We start from the raw sequence: 22,113 nt of genomic DNA on the forward strand, positions 1-22,113 counted from the left end.
CGATGTAGATACAAAGTAGTGTTACTTGACAATTATATCGGTGTCGACGCGATGTAGATACAAAGTAGTGTTACTTGACAACTATATCGGTGTCGACGCAGATGTACAGCAATTCTCATCTTTTATCGTCGTTTTCTTTATCCACAATAATCATTCGTGGCCTCTAACGATATCATCGTTTGTTACTATCAATATCGTATAACATCACAAACTGAAATATTAAAATTATTTTTTTAATTTTTTTTTAATTTTAATATTTTTATTGATAAAATCAATAACATTATGGTAAAATAATGTTGTTTTACTATGGAGGCCTGAAACAATAACAACGTACGCTACTTGATCTTTACAACGGACACTAGTGCAAGTAGTGTACGTTGCAAGGAGCACCTTCCCACGGATCTTTTTTATTTATTTATTTTTCTGCCAAATGAAACACGCGGCTGTTTCCCCTGATTTGAACGGGGAGCACAACCCTGGTTCGGGATCCTCGCAGTCGTTGGATCTGTAGCCACCCCGAATTCCCAGCATCCGACGGTTGTGCGTGGGCCGGAGAGCCATAAAGTTACAAGATCACCAGAACGACATTACAACTTCCTCCGATCGACGCTACCATCCAACCGGGCGCCGTCCTCAGGTATTTTCTCCCTCTTTTCCTATCCCACTGTCGACGCTCGCCGCTGTCGTCTGTTCCGCCTGTCCGCTCCCTGTACCCATCCCTCTTTCTCTCTTCCTCTCTCGATGCGTCTTTGTTGGTGTATCTGTGGTCGTTGGCTTTAAGCTGTATTGAATTGCAGGAATATATCGTCAAACTTGTTTCTTGATCTCTTTTCTTTAATTTTTTGCGTAATGGTGACTTTTATGCTTCTATTTGATGGGGTTCCCGGAGTTAGCCTCAATTTTATTGGAAACTTGTATGCTTATTCAAGTTCGTCATCTGATTATTATATTTGTTCTCCCGAATGACGTTTCTCTATTTTGCTACCCTATTTGAATCTTTTGAAGTTCTTGTATGTAAAGATGAATTGAAATCGTTGGATATCGGATGCCCTAAAATAAGACTGCCTAAGCTTATATTATAAATATAATCACGAGGTATTAGTTAGCATTGTGGAAAATATAAACAATACTGGTAGTTTTGGATGGCTTAATTCCTATGTTAAACCAAGTTAGCATTTTCAAGGAAGCCAAGTAGAAAAGTACGAGAAAAATGAAAGTCACAGGCACGAGAGTTCTACATGGACTGATAAAATTAAGTAGAAGCAAAGGTACTATTGTAAAATAAAAAATTTGTGGGAGTTTCTAAAAGAACCAGGGTTCCACCTGGATTGATGATCTCCTCTCTCTCTCTCTCTCTCTCTCTCTCTCTCTCTTCCCCGATTTCTATTACGAAGCTCTTTAATTTTTATTACGTATTAGTATTTTATATCCATAGTGCAAATGCTGAACGAGCACTAAAAAGGTCCAATCTTATATTTTGTGTCTATCTTTATATTTTAATTATTTTTTTAGTAATTTAATCTATCACTTGTTACTAAATTTCTTTTAATTGTTTTTCTCATCTCAGCATTAGTTCCTGCTTATGATCGCAAAATTTTAAAATTACTATGTCTATGCATTTGTAAACAAAAAAAGAAGAATCTTCATCTTTCGAATAAGTGTTAGGGGAATTGTGCACGATCAAGATAATATGATAATTAATAATCTTGCTAATTATTCTTAGTTGTCTGCTAAAACTTCAAAGTCAAGACAAGCTTTATCTATAACATCTACAGGAGCTTCTTAGCCAACTAGGGGTCTTGTTGTGCCCAAATTTGCAAAACAATGAAGGAAGAGACTGTGCTTCCATGGGGATATGAAGTGGACTTTACTAGGATACAAATGTGATGAACCTTCCAATTTATTGTATATATGTAAGGAAGAAGAGGAGATTTGATTATTGGGAAAAAATGTTTGGGAAGTTACTGAGCCTCAAGAAAACGAACTGCATATTGCTAATTTAATTTAATTTATTTTTTTTGAAAAACTGTAATTTTCTCTAGTTCTCAAGGTGACTTGAATCGAGACATTGAAGCATGGTAGTTCCAAAAGGTTCTATATTTATGGTACTTAATATGATTGTCAATTGTTTTTAAGTTTGAACTCTTGTATATGATTCTATTGAATGTTATGGGCTTAATTTTCTTAATTTATTTCTTCTTTTTGGAATAAAAGAAATAGCTGAGTTATCTCTTGATCTTTTTGCTTATGCTTCCTAGGGCGAGAAAGTGCCGGTTGTTTATGCTTAACAATGAACATGATGAACTCAAGATTCACCAGATTTAAAGGATTAGAGAATGAGCCAACTCCTAACTTGTTTGTTGCCAATTGTGGACCAGCTGTGGGCATGTCTTTTGATAATATTGAATCTGCTTTTGGCATTTTTGGCAAGGTTGTTGGAGTCCATGCTGCTGATGAAACTGGTACACGTGTAATTGTTTGCTTTTCTGAAGTCAATGCTGCTCAAGCAGCCTTTAAAGCACTAAATGACCTCCCTTGTGCTGAACTTGGAGGGAGAATAATGCATATAAGCTACTCAGTAGTACGGCCACTTCAGAAGGTTTTAGTTGTAGACTGAATTTTAGCAGAAAGTTTATTTACTAGGTTAAAGTATTCTCATGACATGTATTCCTTCCTTTAAACATGCCTAAGTTTATGTTCATCTTTTTTTATAATGACTAGGAGGCATCACATTTATCCTAAACAATGTGGAATATGCTGTTGACATGTCGCTTTCTGGCCTGCAGATCACATCTTCCATCTAATTTCTGGTGGACGTGCTTAAAGTATTGAATTTGTTCTAATTAACTGACTGTGATGCTCTATCTACTCTTTTTTTAAAAATCATGAAGTTATCACAATGTGTTTAATCCTCTAAATCAAGTGCTAAGGAAACTCATTTTAAGCTATTTTTCTCTTGCCGTTTTGTTCACAATTCCATCAGTACATTTATGTAGTTACTGTCAGTGATTTCCTAGCACAATGTGCACTGCACTTTCCTTCCAGGAATGATGACCATTAAAGTATTAATAACTATAGATTATCTACATTTCTATTTCTCCATTTATAACATTGTACATATGGTGTTGAACTCTATTATGTGCACTTCATTGGCTATTTTACTTACAGCATGCTGCAGTAACATAAGCTTCATTCTATAATCTGATCATCAGATTTTGATATCTGCAAGATGTTTGGTTTGTCATCAGACACCAGGTTGAAATTCATTGCAATAAGAAATTGAATTGGCAAATTGCTTGACACATTTGATTTATGAACTTGTATTTAAAAATGAAATTTGAGTAGAAGCATCGATAGTTACATTTACTTTAGTTAATAAATATATTTTTTAATTTTTAATTATAATTTTTAAAATATATTATTGGATATTGTTTATTTATTATAATGACATTAATAATAAATTATATTAGATACTTATATAATGTATCTATATGGACATGAAAGGAATATACATTATAAAACTCTATTATATGAAGAAGGAAAATTTTTTAATTCAAAAAGTTTTTGTGGTCTTTGGAAATGGAATCGAAAGCCCATTTTACTAATAGAAACTTCAAATTCTCTCAAAGAGGAATGGATTGCCTCCAAGAATGATAAGTGGAATTTGAATTGCCTCCACCATACATTTGGAATAAGAATTGTTCATTCTATTTTCACTCTGATTAAATTCATAGAACCAATTACAACCTAAATGTTATTTCCATTTCTTGTAAATTTCTTCCATATTAAAGTAATTTGCTCAAAGCAGAACTCAGTTTGAAGGATGTAAACTTGGAAACTTGGTCTTATCTTGAAGTTATCATATTCCATTGTGGTTCAAGTTTTTTCACTCCAAAATATACTTGGTAGGATTTGGTCAACATGGACAAAACTTATCAAGATAATCATGTTCTACCACCATAGTTGACCGAAGGATGATATTGATTTTGATTCTATTTTTATTAGTTCATGTCCTGCTTTAAGTCTTGGAAACCCCTTGTTATTACCTTCTTGCAAGAATAAGGTCTATTGTAGTAGTGTTTTTTCTTTTTTGATCAAATTCAATGTCTTCTATTTGGTTCAGCATGCAGTGAATTATCTCATCAAAGCCTTATGTTGTGAGTGCACAATTGATCTGGTTATGAGGACAAGCCTTGGTACAATATTAAGGTTGTTCCTTTGTTAGTTTCGAGTTTCAGTAAGGTTGTTCCTTGGTACAATAGTAAGGTTGTTCCTTTGTTATGATGCCACCTGAAGCCTTTGTTAGTTTCAAGTTTCAGTTTTCTTGGTTTCATTTTCAAATCTAGAATGAAAGACTACAAAATTAGGCAGTTAAGCATCAAATTTTAGCAGAATATTGAATCTGCAAAATTTGATAATGGTGTTCAGGAATTAAAGTGCTTATATGCATAGATGCAATTTTGAAGATTCTGTTGTTTTTTCTTCCCTTAAAGCACTGGAAAAAGATGTGTGTTATCAGCTGTATTTATATTGTAGCCTGATCTATATCTGATAGTATAAATGGTTAATGGAAACAAGGATATCATTATCTGTCATAAAATTTATGCATGAAATTTTACTGAGAAATATATGTTGTGGGCAGTATCATGGAGATTAAATGATGACAATAGTGTTTTTCTAACAACTTATTAAGGTATTTCTTAGGTTTATGTTTCTGAAGGCTATTATATGAATTCAAATTGCTGCCCACTGAATATGTATGTTTTAGTATGTAAATAAGGAACCCTTGAACTTATTTGTAACATATACTACTTTCTTTTCATAGGATTTGTAAATGTCTAAAAGATTCTATGTCGCTGCAGTAACACAGATTTTGTGTTGGCCTAAGCATTCAAGGATTCGAGATTTTGTCTCATGCCTAGGGCTTGTGTGACTGACATGTATCTCATGTATTCTGTAGAATTCATCATTGTAATCCATTTAGATTATGCATGTCCATGACTAAAATTTATATCTCTTTCTAGGTACATAAAGAAATATTTTTTCCAGTATATTTTTCGGCATCAGACTTGGGGATTCCAGGAATTTATCTCGTGCATGATTTTATCACTGTGGAGGAAGAAAAGGTTAGAACTCAAGTAAATTTATACATGTTCTTTCTGTATTTATAGAATATGTTCCTGGAATATGTTTAGAAAGTCCATCTCTCTGTTTTATTTTCAGAGACTCCTTGCAGAAGTTGACAATAGGCAGTGGAGAAGTCTGTCGAAAAGAAGAGTTCAGCATTATGGTTATGAATTTTTGTATGAGGTAAGCTGCTTTTTGTACCTACCTACTACGACCGAATATATGACATTCTGCAAACTTCTGCGCGATTATGAAATTTGGATTCACAATAAAATTTGCCGGTTGAGATTGCTACAATTTTACATAACTATTGTTATCATGGTTCATTATTTTGCCGGGACTGGTACATGCTGTGCGGTACATACCAATCCGATGGAGAACTGAGTAGCGGACGACCTGGAATCAGGAAATGGGTATATAACAATTTGTTGTATCCAAGAGTTTGCTTGTTTATCAGACTGGCTTCTCTCAGAATCATTTATAGGCTCCAAATTTCCTCTAGCTTTCTTTTTGGTCTGACTGGTTGTTTGACTGAAGTTTTGCCTGATACTGCCTATCATTGATGACTCTTGTGCCCTGACATCCTTTTGTGCAGACAAGAAACATTGATTCTAAGCATTTTTTGGGTGAGCTTCCATCCTTTGTTTCGAACATACTGCAGAAAATCTTATCATTTCCTGGTCTTGGTCGTGATCAAAACAAAGAAATGGATCAGTTGACGGTATGTACCAGACATTTGTTTCTCACTGTTCTCGATGTGTTCATTAAATTCTTTCTACACGAGTAAGCTAGAAATAGTTGGCTGCAACTTTATCTATAAAGAGAATATATTATAACACTTAAATTTCTTGTTGTGCCATCTCAGTCTCTTTAATTTGTTTTAAGATTTTTGGAGTCATTTTGACAATTAAGTCACAATGTGATTGATGGAATTGTGTTACATAAGCTGTCCGTTTTATGCCTTTAGTTTGATTATTATTCCTTATGGCAGAACTTGTTATTTCCCTCTTTTCAGTACTACATGAGCTTTGTAGTTGCTTTACTTTTTTTATTGCTAAGTGAACTTTGTTGTTGCATGAGCCTACTAGGCTACCAGCGAACTGGACTTGTTGGTTTCCGAGGCAATAATTCTCCTTTCTTAAGGGGGAAATCTGTACCAACCTGAAAGGTTGATGTCCAATCAGTTCCTTAGTTTAGGGTATTTGCACTATAGCCATCCATATACCACTACGAAAATGCCTCAATAAATAGATTTAGTGTTGGTGTCGTCGTGTCGATAGAGCCTGGTTATATCATTTTACTATAGTGGCCCAACATTTATTCCACGGATGATAATTTTTGTTACTTTGGGGTTTTTATCGTGGGCTATGATTAACTATGTATTTAGATGAATATGAAATCACTAATGTTGTAAAAGTCTATCAACCAAGAGATTTTTGTCAAACAAAAGTTTATATAAACAAATTGTGATTTAGTCAATATCAGTGTCAAAAAGTCCGGTGCTTAATTTACCTATTCAAGAAAATATCCAGGAAGATTCTAATTATTCTATAATTATTCACATTTTAACTACTAAAACTCATTACCATCCAAGGAGATAGATATGAAGGATACAAAAGAAACATGCATCTTCTTTAATATGGCAGTACCAATACTATTTTTTTTGCTCCATGTTTAAGAATGTTAGCAAAAACTAGAGAGTAGTGTTTGGCAAAGTTCTAGATTTGGTCCAGTATCAATACCAATCTATTGATGGATTTGTTTGGTATTGTATGCAAGGTTGTTTAGGGATGTCAACAGGGTAGAGTGGGGGTGGGGGCGGGGGCGAGGGCGAGGAATGCTTCCCCCATCACCATCCCCGTTTCATCCCCCATTCCCTATCCACACCTCATTTCCCATTTAGACAAGGAATCCCTACCGGGGGCAAGGAACTTGCACGTTCTTTATATTCTCCTAATCAATCCATTTCATTTTAGAAAAAAATAAAATTATTATCAAAACTAATTAACAATATCAAAATTTTTAAATAATAACAATAATATTTGTAAAGTTTGCATGTCATAACTCGTAATTTTATTGATGTTTTGATATTGTTTCATTTGGTTCAATTGAACTAAATGACTCGCAATTATCTCACAATTGACTCAACGAAGGCTCAACTTAGCTTAATTTGAATCAGGTCAGTGCCTAGTCTACCCAGCATTTGGGCTCACTTATTGATAGGGTGGGGATGGGTATGTGGACGTGTGGGAGTGCTCTACCCATCTGGCCCCATAACCGCATAGGTAATAGAAAATACCCTTCATCCCTAACCTCATCCCCACTTATTCCCCCCATCCCTGCCCTTAGGGGATGGGTCCCTGTGGGTACCTGTATTCGTGGGTATAATTGATGCCTCTAAGGTTGTACATATGTTGCTATAACCCTTTAAAATTGACATGGATTGGCCAAACCCAATAGAAAAAAGTATTTGATTTAGTTTTTGACTCATTAGGGTTAATAGCAAGTAAGAAACAAAATTTTGGGTAAATAATGACTGAATATTAATTCAAAACACGTGTGTTGCTATGCCCTTGTGCAAATTGACATGGATTGGCCAAACCCAATATAAATAAGTATTTGAATTAGTTTTCAACTAATTAGGGTTAATAGCAAGTATAAAAACAAAATTTTGGCTAAATAATGACTGAATAGCAATTCAAAATATGTTTTAAACATAGATTACAAACAGTATATGAAGAAAACATTTATGGAAGTATTTAAATGTCCTAAACATGACATATGTTGTATGTACTGGAAACACATAATTGAAAATTTGATGTTATACCTTAATATATGCTTATCACCAACAAAATGATTGCCTTGAGTCAATGGGAGATGATTCCATGCTTTCAATGTAACTTGGTTATAAATCAAGATCATAATTTTGAATGACCCATTCATAAAACTGCTTCCATGGTACTAGATATTGGTATATGGTGTGCCACTAATAATTTTCTTATGAAATGATTAGTTCAAATGTTTTTCTCTTTAAATTTCTTATCATATGGATTCTTATTATATGTTTTGGGAAGTCTAAACTACCTTTGATTTTGATTACAGGTTAATGAATATCCATGTGGGGTAGGCTTATCCCCACACATAGACACTCATTCGGCATTTGATGAACTCATCTTCAGCCTTTCAACAGCTGGTCCATGCATTATGGAATTTAGGAGATATCCTGAAGGGACTTGGTGCCATCCAACTGCATCTGTTAATGAAATACATGAAGACACCCCTCTTTTACCCTCGTATATTGCTAGAAAAGCTATTTTTCTTCCTCCTCGTTCTATGCTCTTGATGTCTGGGGAAGGGCGTTATGCTTGGCATCATTATATTCCACATCGCAAGGTATGCCTTTTATAGTAGCTCTTGACAAATCCAAACATGCTAGCATATTATTGACTTTGTCGAAGAAGGTACTCTATTTGAATCATGATAGAGATCTCATTTTGAGACATTTTCTCATCATATTCGAAGTATTTAGTGTAATTAAAAAAGGAACCTCGTTTTAAGAATCTCATATTTCATTCATTGAATGTTTGTTGTCCCTTTTTCATTGACATTATTTGCCCTACAACAAGAAGATAATAATAAAATATTAGGTCTCAACTACTTGGGCATTTCTGTTGTTTTTCAAAAAAAAATCTTTGGTCTTCAACTATGTTTCCTTGCACCAAATGCTTTAATTTGGATCTATGGATCACTACAGTCTGATAGTGATAGAGCATTATGTTGGCCAGACACCGATATGGTTCAAGATAGAAATTACCACTCATTAAGCTCACTATGTCAGGCTTACCGGGCGATAAGTGATTGGTACCAGTTTTACCATTTGGTATGCCTATTGCCTGTTACTGGTATTGTATCTTTCTCTATTTTTAAATTTTATTTCAAGTTGACAGTTGTCAGTAGTTGCTTTTTCTTATATTTCTTTCTATTTCTCCTCCATTGCCTCCGTTTCCTCCACCTCATCTTCTCCTCCTCTTACTTTGCCTCCTGTTCTCCTCCTCCTCATCCACATTGCCATCACTGCCTCTTCTCCATATCACCGTTATTGCCTTCTCATACCGGTATGTGTCGCCTCCTCTTTTCTTCTCTGTCTAATTTGGTTGTATGCCAATTTATGCTAGTATTGTATTGATCCGGCCACAGATTGGCATCAGTTTGGAACCTATATTCTAAACCATGTGTTGCATCATTTGTTATAATTGATTCACCTTATTTAATCGGTACATGTAGATCTAGAATAACCGTGAATATTGTGCCTAAATCTGTTATAAGTTAGGCTTGTTAAATCATTTTTTGCAGGTAAATAATTTTTTGCAGGTTGATAGAGTAGGGGAAAAGGCAATCGGAAGAAGTTCACGTAGGGTTTCTTTCACTTTCCGCAAGGTTTGCTTATACTTACAATTTTTTGTTCATCTTCAGTATCTATTTATTGAGCTGGATAGAAAGAAGTATCGGGGGTGAACTATTCTTAAGCATTTACAATGTTGCTTTGTTGGAAAACACATTTCCCATACAATAGATAAAGTATAAGGTTGCTTTGTGTAGTTTTTGTTTTCCTTAATACCTCTATTTATGATTGTAATATTCTGGTGAATAGCACCAATTCTTATTAAATAATCTGTGTAATTTTTTTTAGTAGATCTTTTATTTGTTCTAAGTAAAATATTTTTTTTAAGGGTAACCAGTGATTCAAAGAATTTGTAAGACAAATTTTGGATCCTCAACAAGTCGGGTACACCATCACCATACCAATACTTTGAGTATAGAATATTTAGATGAGATTTCGAACCCTTAATCCAAGTTTAATAAATTGAGTACCCCTCAGTGGACTAGCTTATTGGGGGTAGAATTTAGAGAATGAGGAATCAAACCATCAACCTAAGATAAGTACCATTACCCAACTAATATTCAGGTTTAGAATAAACTTCTTAATCATGTATGATGTTTTATTTTAATATTATAGTACAATCGAGGTTCGTAATTTCATACCGTGTCGGTGTATCGAGCTTTGCTCGGTATGGTACGTTATGGGCGTATCGAGCAGTATGCTAAGGCGTATCGCTCGGTACGTATATATATAATATAAAAATATAATAATTATAAAAAATAATATATAAAAATAAAAATAATAAAAAAAGGAGACATACGCTGCCTTTGTGGTGTTGCCTCCTTTTCTTCTCCTCGTCGCGTCAGATGAGGAGAAGAACGTGGTCTTCTCCTCATTTGCGACGTTCGACGAAGACGTCGAAGGTCGCAAATGTGTCCTACTTTTGGCGAAGAACGCGGTGAAGGCCGTAGGCATCTCTGGCCTTCAGTGAAGAACGCGATGAAGAAGTCGAGCCGCCACCTCTCTGTTACCTCCTGGGTCGGGATTGTCGAGGGAGGGCGACGTCGGATTGGGAAGCATCGAGGTTCTCCCGATTCTCCCTTTTCTTCGAGTGCCTTCTCCCTTTTCTTTGAGCGCCTTCTCCCTCTTCTCCCTTGATGCTTCTTCTTCCCTCGTTGCAGCTAGGCTGATACCGCATGGTAGCGGGCGACAATGGTCAATTACCGACTTGTTTCGAGCGGTAACGGTTGAAATATCGATCGTTACCACTCGATACAACCCTGTATCGTCCGATACAAGGCTAGATCAACGGTACCACTTGGTACAGGCGGAATCATTTAGTGTTGTAATCCTGAGTACAACTATAATTTAGTACAAGATTTATCATACCACAATATACTGCTCAGTACGGGCGATATGTACCAATCTGACAAGGGACTGGTATGGGTGGTATATTGGTATGTTCCATGTATCGTGTGTTGGTACACTTGGTATGGCTTAGTACAGCTCGGTATGCATCGTACCAATAGTTTGTCGGTACATCGGCATGGACCGGTAAGACGAACTATGATTTATTATAGTGTAGTTTCAGTGTGTGGTATGAAGTTTATAAATAGTATGCTTCTTGTAGCATATAGTAAATATCTGCTATTACATTTCGTAGCCTTCTGAATATAATGAACCACATTAACAATACCATGAGCAATCACCTGTATTGCCATTCTAGTTGTGGCACTGTAACTTTTTTGTCCTCTATATAAATCTTATAAACTTCTAGTTTCTGCACGCTCTATTAACTAATGTGCTATATGGTATGGGTTGACATGAACGCTTGTTCCAACTTGTTGGTATTGCCTATGCACCTTGTTGGTATTTCATATGCACCTTGCACTTTTTCTACAAACTTCTCTGGTCAGGTAGTAGTTGGAATTCGATCGTGATCATTATGCCTCATTTCTCTATTGCAAGCTTTTCAAATAGTGTTAGTTAGATCTAGTTTATTAATTCAAAAAAAGATACACGTCATTGTAGGTTAGGAAAGGATCATGCTGCTGTCCATACAAGCAGTATTGTGACTCTCAACTGGAATGTAGAAATCAACAGGTAAAACAAGACATAGTCCAATCATCTCTACCATTGAAACGAGAAGCATTTTGTCCAACAGACACTGACCGAATATAAAGGTAAATTTCAGTTTTTCACTTAGTCATTTGTTAAATTAAATTAAGATGCAAAGAATAATGAGGAAAAAGTTAACCTTTTGAATGTTGTGCAGGTTTCTAACCACGATTATCCTGTGACAACCTGTGTTGATTGGACTCTAAATCAGGTGCACTATGATGAAAGCCGACTTTTATAATCACCTCTCATAACAATCATTCAGTTGTAACATCTTCATGTTGATTCTTTTTTCTGGAGCTGAGATGGCTGATAATGAATATTCGGAGATTTTGTTTTCAATTTTTCCTTTAGCTGCTTTTGTGATTCCCGGAGAAACTCTTGCAGACTTATTTTGGCACAATATGATTGTTGTGTCATGTGTTTTGGTTTCTTTCTTCTCCTATCTTTGAAACATTTTAGTTCAAGGAGAGACACATTTTACTGGATTTTCTTGATTTTGTTGTATTAAGTGTTGTGCTTATAGCTTTGGATCCAATGCCCATACTAAATAGGGAAAAGGGGGCACCAGTAAATTCTGCATGAGATGTTCGAATATCTTACTGGGCATTGGATGATGTACTTATGGGCTAATTATCTTGTGGCCAACTTAAAGCTGCAACCATTTCGAGGAAGTGATCAATTTGATGATGTACTTATGGGCTAATTATCTTGAGGACTTTATTACAAGACCATCTTATGGGCATGATCATCTTGAGGACATGAATGATCTTGAGGACTTGATTACAAGACCATCTTATGGGTATGATCATCTTGAGGATTTGATTACAAGACCATCTTATGGGCATGATCGATCTTGAGGACTTGATTACAAGACCATCTTATGGGCATGATCGATCTTGAGGACACGACAGACTTCATGATGCAATCGGACTCGATGGCATTCTCAATATTTTGTGGGCATGACCATCTTGAAGGCGTGACTAAGTAATTGTTTTAATAATATAATAGACTTCAATGTATGATCATCTCGAGGGTGCAATCGTGTGACCATCTTGACGATATGATCAGCTTGAAGGTGTGCTCATCTTGATGACGCTTCTGAATTGAGGGTGCAATTGTCTAAAGCTTGTGATCGTTGTAATGACGTGTTTACCGTGAGAAAGCAATCAATCCAAAGAGGTGAGGTCAGGTGGAGGGGCAATTGTTGTTGGCTCGAAGGTGCGTCTATCTTGACTTGACAATGCATTTGATTTGAGCACTGCCTAGAGGTTGCGATCGTTTTCACGACATAGCTGTCTTGAGAAAGGAATCAATTCGGAGAAGTCAATCAAGGGGGTGCAATTGTCTTCGAGGTGTAGTTGACTTGACGATATGATCGGCTTCAAGGTGTGACCATCTCGACAATGCGTCCGACTTGAGGGTTCATAACAATGTGGCTCATCTTGAGAAAGCAATTGATACGAAGAGGTCAAGTTGAGGGGTGCAATTGTGTCGAAGGTGTAGTCGACTTGACGTTATGATCGTGTTGTTGAAGGTGCAGACTATCTTGACAATTCATCCATTTTGAGGGTGCAATTATCCGGATGCATCCATGACTATTTTAACAATGTGGCTCTTTTGAGCAAGCAATTAATTCGGATAAGTTGGGTCGAGGGGCAATCATCTCGAATGTGCAGTCGATTTGAAGGTGCGACCATCTTGACGATATATCCGACTTCAGGATGTCCGTCCGGAGGCTGCAACATAGCTGTCTTGACAAAGCAATCAATCCACAAAGGTCCAGTCGTGGGATGCAATCATATTGAACTTGACAATATATATATATATATATATATATATATATATATAATCGACTTTAAGTTGTGACCATCTTGACAATGTGTTTGACTTGTGGGTGCAACCGTCGTAGACATCATAATTGTACCTTATTTTTTTAATATAAAATTAGATTTAATTGTTCGATGGATTATAAAAATTAGATTTTGATAATAAAATTAATTAATAAATTAATTTATTATTGAGATAAATAATACTTTGACTAAAGATTAAGACTACCGATGGATCAAATGTTGAGTGGAATAGTCGAATATTGTGTTTAAAGATTATCGTGCTAAAACATTAAAAGGATCGAACTTATTGCTAGAAGTTCTGTAGTCAGAGGATCGAATATCGTAATGCGGTTAATATGCTAGAGGATAAAGTGATGTGTCAAAGATACGAACGAATTATCGAAAGATCAGATTATAGAAAAGTAAACAATGGGCCAAAAGCCTTAAGAATGTGTCGGATGAGTCGTTTACGAATCAAGGTTTTGATCCATGTCATTTCGAACTAATTCGAGTTCGATAATGAGCTAAAATAGAACTCACTTATTATATCTAACGCATCGAGAAACATTTATGTGATTAAGAAATATGACAAGAAAGCTAATCTTCCATGGAACCGGCGGCAACTTTACGACACGAAGAATTGCATGGATACGGGCAGTCGATCTTCCTTACAGCAGAACTCCGACCGAAGTACCAGTCTCCCACAGCCTTCCCAATTGGCTGCAAGAAAGAACAGATATGATCATCACCATGGAATTCCCATTTCTGACACGAGTGATGAAGTTTTCACAGAGCTGCTAGAGCTTACAGTGTTATCGATCTTTGGAGAATCATCTGAATACCAGATATCCGCATCTCCAGATAGGCAATGAGTGTGGCATGAGAGGATGAACAATCCCGTAGACGAGCTGCCTGCTCCCGGCAGTGCGTTCAGGAACGTTGTCCTGAAACCTGATATCGACGTATTAGCTCACTCTTTACACACGAAGAATAAATTGGCAGTTGACATAAATCTAGAATTACTCGCCAGCTGATCTACAAGTTCTTCAAAGATCAGTATTTGAATCGCCTAACGTAGACAGCCACTACTGACACATCACACCCATTCGGTCGACAAGTGAAGCCTGGTCTCACGGGTCGATGGCATGGCACAAGATGACCCCATGAGTTCAGTCACACAACATTGACGGAAAGGTTGACCCGATAAAATTAGTACTTTATAATCCATTATCATCGACATTTACCTCTACCAAACAGTTGACTATCACGTTATAAAACGGTTCTCTTTAACTTAGGTATTTAACTGAATCCTCCGAACTCTTACTAGCCTAAGTATGAAAAGAACATTTAGCTCTTTGTAGGGTCTATGCCTAAGTTCCCGGCACCTTAGGTTAAGACAAACTCGAAAATAGATATCGATTAATTTCGAACCCGAACTCACACTTGTTGGACAAGGAAAACAAATATGGTAACACCAACCTTGCAGTTTCTGAAGTTGATCCGAGGAACATTTCTTGATATCGAGCTTGCAGTCTCCCCAAGTGTTCTTCGGATCAGCAGAGGATGGCACTAAAATGTGATCGATCTGCGATTAGGTAACATACGTCACATCGTAGAAACCTTCACGAGAGTAGTTTATAAGATAATATAGCTCATTAAAGTTACAACCTGCCATTGATCATATGCTGCATTGAGGATAAAAAGGGGTGTCTTCATTGTGGCCACCACGTTCTGTGGGAAAAAGCACTGCATGTATTCACGTAACCAAAGAGTAAGTTAGATGACTTGATGACTTCTGTATTCGTTCCAGAGTGAAAGTACACTTCCCACCTTGTTTGCTGGTAACCTCGACGTGCATGAAGATGGCAAATTATTTGCTGATCCCTTCAAAACCAGAAAGTACCACAGAATTATCATCACAAAAAGTTAGAGGGAGTCATCAATCAGGAGCATGGAAGGTCAGAGCATACATGAAGTTTAACAACATCACCATAAAAGGATTGGATCGAGTCTGCTCCAGAAATATCCTTCCTGTTCATAGAAACCTAGTACTGGTTAACGTCAGAGCCAGAAGGAGATTCAGAGATCACAATCAAATTAACATATATTAGGTTAGACATCGATTCGATCCAAAAGTTTAAGCCAATTGAGTACAGACAAAACCTAGTATATGTAAACTTAGCGATAAACGACTATCCACTCAATCCATCTTTATTATCTTACACACATGAATATTTTTGGTTTAACTCTCTTTATCTCGTATGTATATATGTGAATATTTGCAACAGTAGCCCGATGATGAGATTCGTGACGCGGACTAAAGATGTAGAACTTACGCATCAATGAAATAACCAGCATCGGAGAAGCATTTCACTGTTGCACTAGCTGGGAGAAGACTGCGGAAGTTGTCACAATGTAGTATGGTTGTCAATCCACCTGCCGAGCAGCCACCGAGAAGTGCCTGCGAGCATTCACCAATGCTAGAACAGAAACTTTGAGAGTGATAAGACTTGACCACTTGACATCTACATACCTTTTGTGCTTTGTTCATCCCCTTCGCCAATAGATCTTTCATTATAGCTCTCCAAACTCTGGCTCCTCTGAAGTGGAGACCTGTAGCCTAATCAAACGAAGATGTGAAAGACATGTTATCGATACAACGTTGCTTAGCAAGGAAATGAAACATATATCAGAAGAAGCATCGGATTAGGAGCTCACAGGATCTACTTTTTCTGTGTCCCCTGTAAATGAGGCACCATCACAGTACCGAATCTTGACCCGGTTCCAGTTATAGAAGTCTGCAAGCATTGCAAGAATCAAAGCAAAGAATAAGACAGCAAAAGCTCCATATTATTATTGTTGTTGTTGTATTCGATGGCATCATTAGAATGATACAATGAAAGTTAAATCTGACATGCATCAAGAAATTGTGTTAATAGTACATTGGTAGAGAAGGAAGATTAATCATACCAGGATTGCTTTGCTGAACGCCTCCTAACATGCCAGAGAAGGATTGAGGCGGCATATGATCAGAGGAACCTCTAAAAGTGTTTTTACGTGCTAAGCATTCTTCAACAGTGCTGCACCAACCTCCTCCCTGCAAAATGAGGAGGGAGGGATTTATTCGGACCAAGGATAGATTATTTCGAAACATGGATGTTCCAATGGATTTATAATATCCTTCGATATAGTATGGTATTGTAATACTCCCGTTACTCACACATGAAAGATGAACAAAATTAAGATTAATTTATAAGAGTCTGATGAGTATATTATTATTAACTTTTATTTAAATATTTTAATTAATAATTTAAGATAAAAAAATTGATAAACCAATTAACACACTAAGTCAACCGTTTATCGGTTCAACAGTTTGTCTTCACTGATTAGGGTAAATTGACTTTGCTCATCAATGTAAGGCCTGTATTGTCTTGTACTAATTTTTTTTTATTTTTTACATATATTTTTAAAATTTAATATATTCCGATAATATCTATCAATATACTGATACAAACCGATATGATACATTAAGGATATATGAAATTGTGAATCTTGGTGTGCATTTCTCTTTTTTAGCAAATAGAAACATAATTAAAAAAGAATACAAATCTTGTTACTTCATTTTCAGCAGTGAATGTGCAAAATCTACTTTCACTTTACATTTTTTTGTCTATCAAAGAAAAATTTTGCATCTACCGTGTAGTAAAACAATCTATCTATCTGTTGTTGCATGTAATATAGAAGACTAAGACTGGGAAACCTACAAGGAATTGAAGTTCTACAAGTTCTAAAGATAAATCATGATCTAAAAGGCATTCCAATCACCATTTCTACTGCCAAAGCTCACGCTTCAGTTCTAGATGTTGAAATCAGGTTTGACAGGCATCCTATGTTGACACAAATCATATATGCATACAACATATAACCAACAATTAATCGAAAACGTACCAATCATAATGTTTACGTACTACATCAAGAAAATAAACTGACCTCGACGAAAACCAACCAGTTATTTGCACCAGAGCCAGAACCAGGGGCGAGATTATATGCTGGAGCACTTCCATCCAAGCAAACTGGAAAATAAGAAGATGAGTTCACTTGGAAGCTGCCGTGGGTAGATGTCCAAGAATGAACTTGTTCGGATAACTATCATAGCAATGAAGAAGATAAGATCCAAAAGAGAGTCCATGGGTACACAGACCTGCTCCTTCAGCTACTGCACCTTTCAACACAGTCATGGGCACATTGTCACCTTCAACTTGTAGAAAGGCCAGTAGATAGAGTAAGCAGATGAGAGGGCACACCCATGTTCCTGATTTAACACCAACCATTCTGCAACATCGATTCGAATCTGTTAGCACAGAGGACAGAAAAGCCTACAGGAGGAGTCGAAAGGCCATTCTGTACTTCATTAGAAATAGAAATCTATAAGAATCCACGGGATAATGCAAGACAGGGCCTCAGTGAAACATGCAAGCTGAGAACGAGGAACTTAGAAGAACTAAAAAGACCTGAAATTTAGCGGCGAAGCACTGCGCACAAACCGCTTCGCGATGAGCTGAGAACACTTGTAAGATGGAGAGGAACTCGAGATCTCGGCCGTGCTCATTATTAGCTGTGCAGGAAGGGAGACTCTTTAAAAGATTTTGCTGTGCACTGAGCTTTTGGCATAATGATTCCTGGAATCGTAGGTGTTAAAAGACGGAGGGCAGAATTTGGAAGGTACCGATCAAAGAAAGAAAAACATTCAAATATTCATTCATTAAATAGCAAAGATGGAGGAAAGAATGAATAAGATGGAAAGATGACGCAAGAAGAATATTTCGTGAGCAATTATATTATCATTTTGAAGGTTCATGTATCGGTAATGCACGAACTCTCAGGACTAATTATAGATTATTCTCTATAATTAATTATTTTTATAAAAAAATAAGGATTAAAATAATAGCAAGAAAAGGAGATTTTACGATGAGGTTACTCCTTTATCATAATTATAGTCTCTATATTTAGATATACATTTAACTCCTGGGAGTCTTGCACAGATTAATTACATATTTTTCTATATAATTAGTTATCTTTAGTATTCTAATCATTATACTTTCAAAAATTACACTAGGATCGTTATATTAATGAAAGTGAAATATTTAACTTTGTTTCTCCTTACACCGTCGATTTTGTTGATGGAAATATCACATACATTCAGTGGTAAATTGAAGTCAGGCAGAATTAATACATGCTTAGTGATAAATCATATATTATTTTCATGAGTAAATCGATGATGTGAGAAAAAAATAAAATTAAATGTTTCAATTTTATAAGTATAAGAATCGTAATATAACTTTTAAAATTATAAAGATCGGGATGCTAAATATAATTAATTATAAGAGATAATATATAATTAATCCGTAAGACTCTCCGGGAGGTAATGTGTTTCTAAATTTAGAGGTTATAATTATGGTAAAGGAATAACCTGATCGTAAGACTTACCTTTTTTGTTATTATTTTAATCATCGCACCTTTGTTATTATAATTATAATTAAAACTCACGATGAATATGAGTTGTATGAAAGTTATTACGTGAGGAACAAATGGTGATATGGATTCAGAAATTTTAATATTTGTAAAGTGATACTATCATTCAGATTCTTTTTGGATTTTGATATGAGATTAATGTACCCCAAATAAAACAATTCATTGCACACATTCCGACGATTCATTATGGATTGAAATCTAAATAGAAAACCTAAATAGATGATTTCTTGAAAAAGTTTCTCATTTTAAACTTTGAACTCTAATTTTTACCTTATCCATTTGGTATCTTTATTTTCTATGATATATGAAATGTCTCTTACCATCGTTTTTATCATGTTATCTTCCGTCATATTGATCATGGAGCCTTTCCTATGCATCATCCTTTTACGAACTTATTTGTATTTGTTTAAGTTGTACGATACTCTTGCATGTCTATCCATCATTAAGGATAAGTCTCACTGTAATTTCTCAAAAAGAGAAGATGAGTTAGAAGAAACATTATACTCGAAATCTCACATGTAGATATTTTAGTAAACACTTGATAGACAACATAAATATAGATAAACTTTGTAAGCTCTGAATGATTATACAACAAAAGGTCTAACGCAATCTACCATGACCAGAAGTCACCATAAGTGCCCACAAAATACTACTGCAATATAATACCCAGCCTAAGATAATATCCTAAGACCTATCCATCAGTGTGCTATTTAGATAGCTCTAAGGTCCTGAAATAATTGACATTCTGCAGTGTACTACACAACCAAAAACTCCAAAAATGACTACCTAGGTAACTTGTTTTTGAGTAGTATTAGCATTGTGCACCACACACAACCTACGTATATAGATCTAAAATAACAACAAAAGTCAATCAAGATAGTAGTGTCAACTCAACTATAAGCTCTTTATGCAAAGCACGAATAAAACTAAAAGATACATGCATATAGAAATATTATATCAAACACCTTATATACAAATTTATCTATGATATTATACTCTACTTATTCTTTCAACATCTTCGTTAAAGACTTTGTGGATGCTACATGCCCTTAACTTCATTAAATCTTTAATATTTTGCTTCGGTTATAATGCACCTCTCAGCTTTCAATTATTATCCATTGCTGTTATTGAATAGTTAAACTTTGATTCACTAATGTTATTTCAAATTATTATTAACTGTGACTCTAGTATGAGGCCAATCAAGTTGTGTTGATCTTCGCTAGTCCTCGCGGATCCTTTGGATGAAAGAAAGAACCTATTAGTCTTCTAACATCTAATGTCACTTAAACTATATGAATGCCTATTTGAGTTTTAATTAGTATTGCCTCATAGACTTTGAAGTTTTTGAGGTATTTTCTTCATAAAATTTGCTCATTGATTTCTCTATTACTTAGTCGTTACCTCCAAGTAAGTATACTCTTAACACAACCAATCACTATTAGTGACGATTTGATAATTATTTTTTATCGTTAGGTCTCTTCAGATGGTCTTTGAACAAGTGCAAAGCTTGCTAATTAAGCAAACTATGATATTTGATTTTGCTCATTCTCTCAATAGTTGAGAAGGCTAAGGGTGATTGACTTCGCTCGCCTTTTCAAGGGTTATATTTCATGCATCAAAATGATTACTAGTCTTCACTTACTCTTTGCTCAGACTTTGAAGCATTTGAAGTATTTACAATCTTTATGTTGAGTTAAATGTTGTGATTGACCTCCTCATTACCATCGAACTTTCAAAATGCAAGAAGGTTTGTTTGAAAAAAATACAATTCTACCTTGGAGCAAGTTACTATTGGTTTTGGTTACCTTCGGGATTGTACTATCATCTCCATCGTTCTTCCCCTACCCTTATAAGCAGAACGGGTATAGCATCTCATACTACCTATTTTATTCTTTGCACTTCTACATCAACCAAATATCCTCACTTTCAAACTACCTTGATGAGAAGCCATTCGACACCAATATTATGAATTTTCTTAGCTTTTTCCCTATTTTGTCTTGGTGCAAAGTGTTTGCCTCTTCATTCCCCATATCCTCGGCCCCTTTTATGATTATACACTCTCCTCCATGAGAGTAAAGAATCAATGACTTCATAGAAGCCTTACCTTTGTAGTAGCTGTTAGGAAATCTATGATAACATCACATGTGTAGTGGAAGAATAGAAAAAAAAATCACAGATTTCTTACATAAAATGTTTCATTGTCAAACAAAGATTGGTGCACAAAGATCGTAAAACTAAAATACTATGCGTATTTAAAAGATGTGTTACCCAGAAAGATCGTATGTCCTTGAAATCCTACAGATATATGAGTGATGATGAATGCGATCAATTGTCCTCATCTCTAATGATGATCCACATAACATAAGATACAAAGATATTCCTCAAATTGCTGCACAATCCTCCTTCTATGCGCACCACACAATCAAGAAGGGGTCGACGCTTCTTACTGTCCACATGCCCCAAATAGGAGCTATCGGCAGAGAAGGAAAGAGAGAGAGAGAGAGAGAGAGAGGAGTATAGGAGGTGGCAATAAAAAAAAGGGTCTAACCTATGACCATTTGGTTCTATCTTATTTATAGAGGCCCTATATCAACTTAACTCTAATAGATCATGCCCTATTGGATACTAGATCTTCATCCAACTTCTAAAGCCTCTTGGCTTAGTGGATCTCTACTCAATAATCTCTCGTTGTCTCTTATTGGATCTTATCCATAAGATTTAATAATTCAATGACTTATTAGATATCCAATAAAACAATGGCCTCTAGCCGATATTTCATATTCGAACATCTACTTGTCGCAATGCCTATCATATGTGTGTGACCCTCTAGGCCACTACGTTATAGTCTCTAAATGATACAGGAGAATCCAATTCACTAGATATATTTGTCATCAGTTACCATATATTTATAGTCTATCATCCATCTAATATCTTAGAGGCCATATACCGGATATGGTGTTGTTAGACCTATATGAAATCTACTTGAGTCTTGCTTTAATCGGATTCTCCCGGAGAACTTTTTCTCCCTCAATCCGAATGACCATAGCTAGAGATTTGCTTAAGTAATAATACATAGGATATTCCTCTCATGATACCAAGAGCAGATTATCCTCTATCGATACT

The 22,113-nt window shown here is 35.7% G+C and overlaps 2 protein-coding genes across 2 annotated transcripts; one reads left to right on the forward strand and one right to left on the reverse strand.

The window, feature by feature from the left end:
* Window positions 1–498: 498 nt before the first annotated feature.
* On the forward strand, window positions 499–12,104 carry LOC135586601 (alkylated DNA repair protein ALKBH8 homolog). The gene is made up of 9 exons (XM_065191229.1): window positions 499–637; window positions 2,259–2,599; window positions 5,025–5,126; window positions 5,224–5,310; window positions 5,723–5,848; window positions 8,230–8,520; window positions 9,499–9,564; window positions 11,540–11,691; window positions 11,784–12,104. Exons 2-8 carry the CDS (start codon window positions 2,291–2,293, stop codon window positions 11,687–11,689), a joined length of 1,131 nt encoding a protein of 376 aa, XP_065047301.1. The 5' UTR covers window positions 499–637; window positions 2,259–2,290; the 3' UTR covers window positions 11,690–11,691; window positions 11,784–12,104.
* Window positions 12,105–13,881: 1,777 nt separating this feature from the next.
* Window positions 13,882–18,178, reverse strand: LOC135679876 (pectin acetylesterase 7-like). The gene is made up of 13 exons (XM_065193859.1): window positions 17,970–18,178; window positions 17,660–17,790; window positions 17,449–17,531; window positions 16,429–16,555; window positions 16,177–16,256; window positions 15,992–16,078; window positions 15,795–15,919; window positions 15,429–15,489; window positions 15,289–15,342; window positions 15,127–15,204; window positions 14,938–15,043; window positions 14,267–14,409; window positions 13,882–14,178 (listed from the first exon to the last, which is right to left on the reverse strand). The coding sequence occupies exons 1-13, from the start codon at window positions 18,065–18,067 to the stop codon at window positions 14,056–14,058; spliced, it is 1,296 nt and encodes a 431-aa protein (XP_065049931.1). The 5' UTR covers window positions 18,068–18,178; the 3' UTR covers window positions 13,882–14,055.
* Window positions 18,179–22,113: the final 3,935 nt, after the last annotated feature.

This window comes from Musa acuminata, chromosome BXJ1-7, assembly GCF_036884655.1.
Source record: "Musa acuminata AAA Group cultivar baxijiao chromosome BXJ1-7, Cavendish_Baxijiao_AAA, whole genome shotgun sequence".
In the NCBI taxonomy this organism is placed as follows: Eukaryota; Viridiplantae; Streptophyta; class Magnoliopsida; order Zingiberales; family Musaceae; genus Musa; species Musa acuminata.